Source organism: Rhinolophus sinicus, chromosome 18 (assembly GCF_057876585.1).
Source record: "Rhinolophus sinicus isolate RSI-liver-muscle chromosome 18, RSI-T2T, whole genome shotgun sequence".
In the NCBI taxonomy this organism is placed as follows: domain Eukaryota; kingdom Metazoa; phylum Chordata; class Mammalia; order Chiroptera; family Rhinolophidae; genus Rhinolophus; species Rhinolophus sinicus.
Window position 1 is genome coordinate 35,088,971 of NC_142518.1, and position 11,030 is coordinate 35,100,000.

Below are 11,030 nucleotides of genomic sequence, written 5' to 3' on the forward strand. Positions count from 1 at the left end.
TTTAATATGACATCATGACATTTCATAATGTGTCTTCAATTCTCAACTAAATTGTAAGCTCCTTGAAGACAGGGACTGGGTTTTCTTTTTTCTTTTTTCCTTAGTGCCAACCACTAAAAAGATAATTTCTGTATTTATAATTCAGCTGCTCTTCTGTGTATCTGTCAGGTACATCTACATTAAGAAAATAGCAGGTCCTTGAAACTGTAATCATACCTTGCTGCTCTTACTGTTTTTGATAGATAGCTTGATATTAACTATCTCTTATGTTTTTATTTTTATGAATTAAAGAATTATTGCCCTCATTGTTATTATTTAAGAAAGGACAATCAAAGTCTGATTCAGCAAGTCTTACCAACATGGAATGTTTTTCTTGGTCTTTAGTTCTATGTTCTTACTGTATAGAAAACCAGAGATAAATTATATAAGTAGAGTGGGGTGTTTGTGTGTGTGTTCAACTCTCAGTATTATAAATATTGAAATGATAGGGCCTCTATTTTAATAGTTTTCATTAATGAAGCATGTTTTAGCACCTATAAGATAGACTATAATATAGCTTATTGAAGAGTTAATTATAATATTATAATTATATATACACATTGACATAAATATTTTAGCTTATGTTTTTTCATTTTCTTATGTAGTCCATCTTTTAGCAAGTTAATTAATAAATATTAATGGAAATTTCTTGATTTTTTTCCCCCCTCCCCTCTCAGGTGCTATTCAAGTATTGGGAAAGTTCAGGATGCCTTTATATCTTACAGGCAGTCTATTGATAAATCAGAAGCAAGTGCAGATACATGGTGTTCAATAGGGTAAGACTTCGTATAAAATAATGGTACGGTATTATAATTGATACACAAAGACAATTACATCACATATAATGTAATTTGTAATTTATACCCTATTTCCCTGAAAATAAGACCTAGCCAGACCATCAGCTCTAATGCATCTTTTGGAGCAAAAGTTAATATAAGACTGGGTCTTGTATTAATTTTTGCTCCAAAAGACCGGGTCTTATATTAATTTTTGCTCCAAAAGACGCATTAGAGCTGACGGTCCGGCTAGGTCTTATTTTCGGGGAAACACGGTATGTTTATGAAGCTAAGCAATTCTTTGTCGACTTATTTTTTTTCTTAATTTCTCTTTCCAGCGTTCTATATCAGCAGCAGAATCAGCCTATGGATGCTTTACAGGCCTATATTTGTGCTGTACAATTGGACCATGGCCATGCTGCAGCCTGGATGGACCTAGGCACACTCTACGAATCCTGCAACCAGCCTCAGGATGCCATTAAATGCTACTTAAATGCAACCAGAAGCAAAAGTTGTAGTAATACCTCTGCACTTGCAGCACGAATTAAGTATTTACAGGTAAAATTTCAAATAGCAGTTTTTTAAAGGCGCATTTCCCCATGACACTCAGGCAGGAGGAGGGTGGCTGGAAAGTTTGTCTAGTTGTGATGTCTATAATTTGTTTCCATATTTCTAAACATACCATAGCTTGTAATATTATTTTACTTTTCATTTTAAGTAAGATATACAGTATTTTAAAAAATGCTCTTTTGCACATTTACTCTGTTGATGCATATTAATTTACATAATTTTTTTCTATGTACTGTCTACATTTTTAAGTTGTCATAGCATTTTAGAAAAAAGAACACAAACCTTGTCTTTCACTCTTGCTTGGAGTTTCATGAGAAGACAGCTATGAGAACTCTGAAAATAGAGCTCAGCTTTGTTTTAATTCTCACAAAGGTTTATATTCCGGTTACCCTCTTTATACTTAGTATCTTTCTGAAACCCCAAATTAAGAATCTATTTTCTTTTAAAAACAGTTATAGCATTTAGGAAGATTTAGTGGACTTGCTCTTACTCAAGTAGGCTTGTGTTAAATTTGCTTTTTACATAATTTTTCCTAGGCTCAGTTGTGTAACCTTCCACAAGGTAGTCTACAGAATAAAACTAAATTACTTCCTAGTATTGAGGAGGCGTGGAGCCTACCAATCCCCGCAGAGCTTACCTCCAGGCAGGGTGCCATGAACACAGCACAGCAGGTGAGAAGTTGGGTTATGTTCTGCAGGTGCCCAGCTTTAAGGGTTCTTTTCAATCTATAGTGGTCAAGTATATTTTACTAAGCACAGGAGGCTTTTATTAATGAAGAGCCTTTTGATTTAATTGTGAAGGGAATTTAGATCAAAATAAAACTCCCTCTGATACGGGAAGAAATTTTGGGGTGCCAATTTAGAACCTTTGTGCATTTTCATGATTTTGAAGGAGATTTCTTAAAATAATGCTGCAGTGGTTTGTTTAATTTTTAAAGCAAAGTTTTGCAAAGGAAGGTACACATTCCTCCATTGATGATTCATTTGATTTTGATTTTTAATAATTGCAATCAGCGATGTCCACATAGCTTTGAAAAGTATGCAGCTTGTAAAGTTTTATAATTTGAAGGAATGAATTAAGAATATATAGAACCCTATTTTTGTCTTCCTTCTGTGATTCTTAGGCATGTAAACCTCATCATCCAAATACTGAACCTGTATTAGGCCTCAGTCAAACACCAATTTCACAGCAATCCTTGCCACTACACATGATTCCTTCTAGTCAAGTAGATGACCTGTCCAGTCCTGCCAAGAGGAAAAGAACATCTAGTCCAACAAAGGTATATATTTTAGAGAAATAGAAAATCCTGTCAAAAAAGAAATTCCCAACTGCTCTGAACTTGTGCAGTTTGAACATCTCCTGTCCTTTATTTTAAATCTGTGGACATCAAAGAGTGAAAGGGTTGAGTTTTTCCATTCCAAATTCTTAGTATCATATTAAATATAGAAAGTAGGGATAAATTTGCATTCATCAAATCATTTTACTCATCTCCCTGCCGTTAAGATCTCAACACACTTTTCATCATCACTTTCTACTGACATTGAAATAAATTTAATGTTGGATCTAGTGGACAGTGTGATATTTAGGTTAGCCATTTGGGCCATAGTTTAGGGGTGGGCCTTTTTGGGTGGTTTATAAGGAATCAAAATTTTTTAAATTTATGATTTTCCAAATTTATTTTGCATGTAAAATTATTTTTAAAACAACTTAATGTCACAATAATGTTTTTTATATGTAAATATTCCAATCATAGTCATTTGGCCTCTATTAGTCATTGTTAACTCCATGGATTTCACCAAATATTCCTTAATTCTTTTTTTTTTTAATCAATTTTCCTCAGAATACTTCTGATAATTGGAGTAGTGGCCATGCAGTGTCACATCCTCCAGTACAGCAACAAACTCATTCATGGTGTTTGACACCACAGAAATTACAGGTATGTAAGATGTGTTTTTGACAGATTGTTTTTTCTATTAAAAAAGAGTAGAGGTAGTAAGCTTTGAGTTTTTAAAGTATTCTTAGTAGCAGTAAACTTAAATAATATGCACATAAGTAAAATGAACCCACATTTACCAGATTAATAGAGATAATTCATTCTTGTTTTTCCTTTATTTTTAAACAGGTAATATATTCATTCACCTGATTCAAACTGCATCAGTATGAGGATACGGTCTATAGAGTTAATTCTCTTTCCAGCTCCTGGCCCTACCCACTTGGTTTCTTTCTTGACAGCCAGTGTTAGTAGTTTATCTTTCCAGAGATACGTTGTTCATGTACGAGAAAATATGCATCCCTCTTTTCTCACAGATGATTATTTTTCTCCTTTTTTACATAAATGGTAGAATATTACATATACTGTTAATAATTTCCTTTACAGATCTTTTCATGTCAAAAGAACAAGCTTCCTTGTTCTGTTATGGCTATAGCATATTTCTTTATGTAGATGTCACACCTATGTTGAAGCAGATCACTAGTTTTAGATAGTCAGGTTGTCTTCAAACTTTGCCTATTTCACCCAGTGCTGCTTTGAGTCAAAATCCATTTTTAAGTTTAAAGAGCTTTTTGTGTGAATACTGAAAAATACTGTATTAATGAGTAAAATTTCATGCCTATTTACCTTAAAGATCACATTGCAGTAAACCTTCTTCAGATGAACATTCCTTTTTATCACTTTTTTAAATTGAGGTAAAATTGATAGATAACTTTATTTGTTTCCCGTGTACAACAGTGTAATTTAACATCTGTATGCACTACAAAGTGATCACTACCAAAAGTCGTTACCATCTTTCATTATTGACCCTCTTCACCTATTTCGACCGTCAACTCCCTTCCCCTCTGATAACCACCAGTCTATTCTCTGCATCTGAGGATTTTTTGTTTTGTTTTGTTTGAATGTTGATTTCTTACTTTCTCAAACTTCTTAAAAGACTTCATCTTGGGGTTGATTACTGTTGGTCAGAAATCAGTATCTTTGACTAGAGAGTGATTCTGAGTTTAGTCATTTCAGGGAAAGGTTGCTTAGAATAGTGAGCTTGAGCTTGTTTCTTAGATATGTCTTTGACTATATTATTTTCTTCTTTTCTTCTTCTTCTAGCACTTGGAACAGCTCCGTGCAAATAGAAATAATTTAAATCCAGCACAGAAACTGATGCTGGAACAGCTGGAAAGTCAGTTTGTCTTAATGCAGCAACACCAAGTGTGTATAGCATTTTCCCCCCTAAAATTTGTTAGCATTTTGAGTATTTTTATTGACTGAACATCATTTTAGAGCATGTTCATGCCCACTTCTACTTTCTCCCAGTATTTGTGGAATTTAGGTATCTGTGCTTCTTCAAATAATAGTAGACAGGGAGTTTTAGGGGAAAACAGCTATAAATTTAATTTTTATTATTTACATGCTATTTTGTATGTATTCTCAGGGTTTGTTTGTATTATTTAATACTTAACAGGCTTAAGTATTAAGTGCTTAATACTTAATAACTAAACTGAGGTGGGGTTCTTTAGTGCTTGTTTAATTTGGAGAACCTGTCAATACTAAATGTACCAGAATGAAATTTTGGTGAGATCCCCTATTTTGTGATTGGAGAAAAAGACCTATAAATTCCAGAGTCATTTTCTGTAATATTCAGCTGCCGTGTTTTGTCGTTACCAAAGGGATATTTATTAAAAATGGAAAAATTTCTGCTTTTCTGAGGAAGCTAATCTAAATATGAACCAACACAATTTTTTGTTTTTAAGGTGTGTACTTTTCAATCTAGAGAAATTAAGTGTTAGGGTAAAATCAGAGATGACCTGATTACACCTTCATATTCTAATTCGTTCCCCTATGGTTCACACAAGCAGCATTGATTTTTCATTTGTTTTTCGACAGATGAGACAAACAGGAGTTGCACAGGTACGATCTACTGGAATTCCTAATGGGCCAACAGCTGACTCATCACTGCCTACAAACTCAGTCTCTGGCCAGCAGCCACAGCTTGCTCTGACCAGAGTGCCTAGCGTCTCTCAGCCTGGGGTCCGCCCTGCCTGCCCTGGGCAGCCTTTGGCCAATGGACCCTTTTCTGCAGGCCATGTTCCCTGTAGCACATCAAGAACGCTGGGAAGTACAGACACTATTTTGATAGGCAATAATCACATAACAGGAAGTGGAAGTAATGGAAACGTGCCTTACCCGCAGCGAAACGCACTCACTCTACCTCATAACCGCACAAACCTGACCAGCAGCGCAGAGGAGCCGTGGAAAAACCAACTATCTAACTCCACTCAGGTAATAGAAGGACTAGCTGCCTTGTCAGTGTCTCACATAATAGTTGTCTTTATTTGGTTTTATACATTTTGAGAGAAGAAATAAAAGTTTGAGTAACTGGTTTTATAAGCATTTTATGGTGGTACAATGTATTACAACTTAGTGTATATGTACATAAGTATATTTTCCATTATAAAATTCATACACATATACATACACACAATCTTGGAAAGTTCCAAAGGAAAAAGAAAATAGATCATACAATCCCCCAAAACCCGCTGTGAATTCACAATGGCATTGTAAGTATTTATGTAATGTTACTTAGGTCATTTCTGCATGTGCGAGTATTTGCCTACTTACTATCAGCTGCTTTCACTCTGGTAGGAGGAAAAGACCATTAAAGAAGCAGTTATTATAAATTACTACCATGTTTCCCCAAAAATAAGACCTAGCCAGACAATCAGCTCTAATGTGTCTTTTGGAGCAAAAATTAATATAAGACCCAGTCTTATATAATATAATATAATATAAATATAATATAATATTGGGTCTTATATTAATTTTTGCTCCAAAAGACATTAGAGCTGATTGGCTAGGCCATATTTTCAGGGAAACACCATGTGAACTGTAGGTTTCATGGAAACATGCTATATCAGAGTACCTAATAGGACACATAACGAAGATTTTAGAGTCTCCAGAAATTAGAGCATTTGGAAGGGGAGCGGGCGGGTAAAGTATGCTTATAGAGTATAGAATTATGAGTGTAAATTATTAATAGATTAAGAGGGGAAGGTGAAATAATGAGCCTGAAGGAGGTAGGGGAAGTTGCTAGTTTGTCTTGAATGTAAATTAGAATTGGTAAAGTTTTCAAAACAGCGTAATGGATTTTATGAACATTATATTGATCAAAGATATGTGCCATATTTTACTTAGTAGTTCACTGTTAGTCATTTAATTTCTGAGTTTTTACTTCCGATTATTTTTTTTATCTAATTAATTAATTGTAATTTATTTTAATGTTATTCTGATGGTTAGGTGATAAACACTTGTTCAAATAATTTACTGAGTGGTTTGGGCAAAAGAGGATTTTCTTGAACTAAAGGGTTTGGATGGACACCCAGTAACCTAAAATACACTTTCTTCAGAGGAGGTAAACTAGCAGACACATGCAGGTGGTACAGGGTGGGTGCGGGGAGGTGCTGCAGGGTAACAGGGCAGGTGTTTATACTGACACTGCACAACTGAGCAGGTGACACCAGAACATGCTTGATTCCCATCGCTGACCTGCCTCATCTCAGTGGCACCACAGACTGAGGAATCTAGACCTCTTTGGTGGAAATGAAGCTACAATTTCAGAAGAACCACAATTTTGAGGACATTTTGAGAATTTAACTTCCTTAATACCTGCAGAATCAGTCTGCTCCCCTATACCCACACAGCCCATGCCTTGTTCTGTCCCTCCTACTTCTCCTGCGCTGGTTTCCTGCTTCTGATTTTTTATGCAGATAGTTTTTCCTATTTTGGTTTGTTTCCATGGAGAAGGTGCTTCGAAGTGGGTCAAAGAGTAAGCATTTAAAAAAATGTTGCCAATGTATATTGCCAAATTACTTGGACTTTTATTAGCCTACTATAAGAAATATTTAACTTATTGCTGGTTAGCCTTATATTATTGGTAAAACTGAGAAAAGTTCTTTTTCTAAGACTTTTAAGTTTATTCTTAAAGTACTTTTCTTAGTACCATCTCTTCTAGAGTGGTTAGTAGTTTTATTCATAAAGAAATGTTGAACACCCATGTCCATGTGCTATTCGAGGTTCTGGGGATAAATCAGCAGAGAAAACACACAAAAATGTCTTAATTTGTATCGGTAAACAGACAATAAACAAATAAGCATTACATATAGAATATTAAGTAATGATATGATTACTTCTATGGAAACATTAGAAAAGGGAGCTGGAGAGTACTAGAGATTGGTGATAGAGGATTTGCAGTTATAATTTATAAGAAGGTCAGAGAAGACTTCACTGGAAGGTGACATTTGAATAAAGACCTGAAACAGAGAAGTGAGCGTTGAAGATATTTGTGATAAGAGCACTCCAGGTCTAGGGAGCAGCAAGGAGCAATAGGCCTTAAGGCTAAGGCTGGAGTGTGTTGCATTTTTGAGGAAAATCAGGGTGGCAAGAATTGCTGAGCATAGCTGAATGGGCTAGCAAAAGATAAGAAGAAAAGTAGATGTGTTCCAGCGGGAAATCTGATGGCTAAATCGTGTTCAGCCTTGTAAGCCATTGGAAGGATATTGGATTTTATTCTGAGTTACATGTGAGACTATGGGGGCGGGGGATTTTGAATGGACAAGTGCCGTGACCTTAGTTTTTATCTAGATCCTCTCAGGTACTCTTTGGATAGACTAAAGTTGGCGAAAGTAGAAATAATGTGACCAATTTGGAGATTAAACTGTAATCCAGGTTAAGAGGTGGTGGTGGCTTGACCCAGATTGGCAGCAGTAGAGTTGGTCAACTTTTGGGTATACAGTTGACCGTTGAACAATACGTAAGGGTTAGCGGTGCTAACTCCCACACAGTTGAAAATGTGCATATAACTTTTGACTCCCCCAAAATTTAACTACTGATAGCCTACTACAGACCAGAAGCCTTTCCGATAACATGCATAGTCAATTAATACATATTTTGTATGTGTATTACATACTGCATTCTTACAATAAAGTAAGCTAGAGAAAAGAAAATGTTATTAAGACTATCATAAGGAAGAGAAAATACATTTATAGTATTTATTGAAAAAAGTCCACATATAATAGGACCCGTGCACTTCAAACCTGTGTTGTTCAAGGGTCAGCTGGATTGGGAAGGTGGATCCAGCAGGGTTAGCTATAGAGTAGGGTGTGAGAAAGAGGAGTCTTAGCTGCTAGCCTGACCAACTAGAAGGATGGATGAGACTGGATGAAATCACCAAGGGGTTGAGAATGGATTTAGAAAAGAACAGAACTCAAGACTGAGCCTTCGGAGCATTCTAGTGTAGTAGGCAGGAAATTGAAAAACTAGCAGAGGAGACTAGAATAGGAATGATCTATGAAGTGGTAAGAGATCCAAGAGAATGTGAAGCCAAGGGAAGGCTTCTTCCCTGGAAGCCAAGGGAAGAAAGTCTTTGAAAAGGAGGACAGTGTGATCAATGTGTACATCAAATAATGCACATAGGTCAAATAAGGTGAGGACTGGAAATTGACCATCTGAGCTATTTGTTGACATTGCTGGAGTCAGAAAACTACAGGCTACAAGCCAAATCCACCCCACGACCACTACCTGTTTTTTATTTTTGTTTTTATAGCCCACAAGCTATGAATGTTTTTTGGATTTTTTTAAAGGGTTGTAAAAAAAAAGAAGAAGAATGTATGACAGAGACTGTATGGCCGACAAATATTTGCTATCTGACCCTTTATAAAAGAGATTTGCTGACATTTGGATCAGAGGGATTTCAGTGGATTGGTGGGGGCAAAAGCCTAATTGTAGTTGGTTTTAACGTGAAATGGAAGGAGAAAAATTAGAAGCAAAAAGTATAGTTAGTTCCAGCATACCGTGTTTCCCCGAAAATAAGACCTAGCTGGAACATCAGCTCTAATGTGTCTTTTGGAACAAAAATTAATACACTGTGTTTCTCTGAAAATAAGACCTAGCCAGACAATCAGCTCTAATGCGTCTTTTGGAGTAAAAATTAATACAAGACCCAGTCTTATTTTACTATAAGACCGGATCTAATATATAATGTAACATAATATAATAATATAATTCATATGATATAATACCGCGTCTTACATTAAGTTTTGCTCCAAAAGACGCATTAGAGTTGATTGTCCAGCTAGGTCTTATTTTCGAGGAAACGCGGTAAATACTTACAGTCATGTGGGCTACCCACCACACAATGCCAGGGTTTCCATTCCCATAGATCATGACATAAAAGGGAAGGAGAGAAACAGCTGAAGGGGAAGTGGGATTAAGAGTTGTTTTTTGTTTTAAATTTAAGATGGGAGGAATAAGAAATTAAGAAATTTAAGATGGGTGAAAGCTAATGGGAAAAATTCAGTAGAGAGGGAGAAAATAACACAAGAAGAGAATTGTTAGAATAGGTGAGAGGATGACATTGGGGGGGGGGGGTCAGTGCCTTGAAACATTAAAGGATTGTTAAAAAGATAATGAGATTTTTGTTAGGATGCCAATAATGCTAAGGTATAATTGGCAGTTAATAAATGAGAACCTTTATTATGATCGTAATTTATGATTCTATTATTTACTGTATCTAATTCCTTGGCTTGCTTAATTGCTGAGATTTTCAGTAAATATTCTCTTAATACTGTTTATAAATTTGCTGTCCTTTGAAAATATAATTCCAGTGAACGAACCCTCAGTTTGCAGGCCACAAGGCCTCTCTCTGTACATGACTGAATACTAAGTGGCAGAGAGCCCCAGCCTTTGCTGGGGCTTTTCTCAGGGCCCTCAAGGCCAGTGTCCGTAGGAGCTTTATAATTTAGGTAATGCAGTTGGGAAAGTTATCTAAAAAATGCTGTTGAACTGATTCTAGGTCAGAAGTTTCCCAAATGAGGTTGCTGCATGATCAGTACAGCTGGGGAACCTGTATCTCTGATATTAATATAATTAGAGCCTTTTTCTATAATGTCATCTACAGACCTTTTCAAATATTTTTCTTAAGTTGTAATGAAAACTGTACCATTGATAGACCTGTGTGATATATCCACCTTTTAGCTTTTGATGATGGGAAGAAATAGAAATCTGTATTAATTTATATTTCAGAAATGTTTTGAAGAATTTATTCAAAAGTGCCATTTAGGATATGAAAGTAAAATTATATGAATTGTAGATGGTTGTTCAGTAAGTACTCTAAAGAATTTATAGCTTAAAATACCTTGATTTACAGAGAGATATGATAAAACGGTTACTTTTTTACTTCATATTATAATCATAATCAGTGTAACTTGTTAAATGATTAGCTTCTGAGTAAATATTTGATAAAATCTGAAATTTTGACTCAACCCACCCAGACTTTCTTGGGTAATATTTTAAATATTGATATGCTAATAATATTGCTGTTTTTTTTATTTTGTGAAAAGTTTTCATGTAGCTTAAATATTTTATCTTTTAACTATTATGATTGAACTTTTAGTTGTTTATCATTTAAAACCAGATTGCACTCCTGCGCATGCTCATGTATCTAGTTCTTTAGATAAAGTTTCTTGAATAGAAACATAACATTAGTTTAAGATTTTTAGCTTTAGAAACTGGTCTTAGGGACATGCCTTCCTGGTTTTAAATAGATGATTAAATGCAGCCTTTAGTATATAAGTATCTTATCATCAGCTAAATTTTTATTCTTG

The 11,030-nt window shown here is 35.2% G+C and overlaps 1 protein-coding gene across 12 annotated transcripts in view; it reads left to right on the forward strand.

The window, feature by feature from the left end:
- The window catches only part of KDM6A (lysine demethylase 6A), a 198,304-nt gene that overhangs the window by 144,223 nt on the left and 43,051 nt on the right, over positions 1–11,030 (forward strand). For 3 of the 12 annotated variants that reach the window (XR_012493466.2, XM_019717926.3, XM_019717931.3), the window contains 7 exons: positions 717–815; positions 1,154–1,373; positions 1,922–2,056; positions 2,509–2,664; positions 3,226–3,321; positions 4,480–4,581; positions 5,257–5,652. Coding sequence is in view for 11 of the 12 variants with exons in the window: in XM_019717926.3 (XP_019573485.3) it covers positions 717–815; positions 1,154–1,373; positions 1,922–2,056; positions 2,509–2,664; positions 3,226–3,321; positions 4,480–4,581; positions 5,257–5,652 (1,204 nt within the window). In the remaining variant the exon portion in view is untranslated. The remainder of the gene's footprint in view (positions 1–716; positions 816–1,153; positions 1,374–1,921; positions 2,057–2,508; positions 2,665–3,225; positions 3,322–4,479; positions 4,582–5,256; positions 5,653–11,030) is intronic. The other 9 variants (XM_019717934.3, XM_019717940.3, XM_088794906.1 and 6 more) reach the window with 7 other exon arrangements.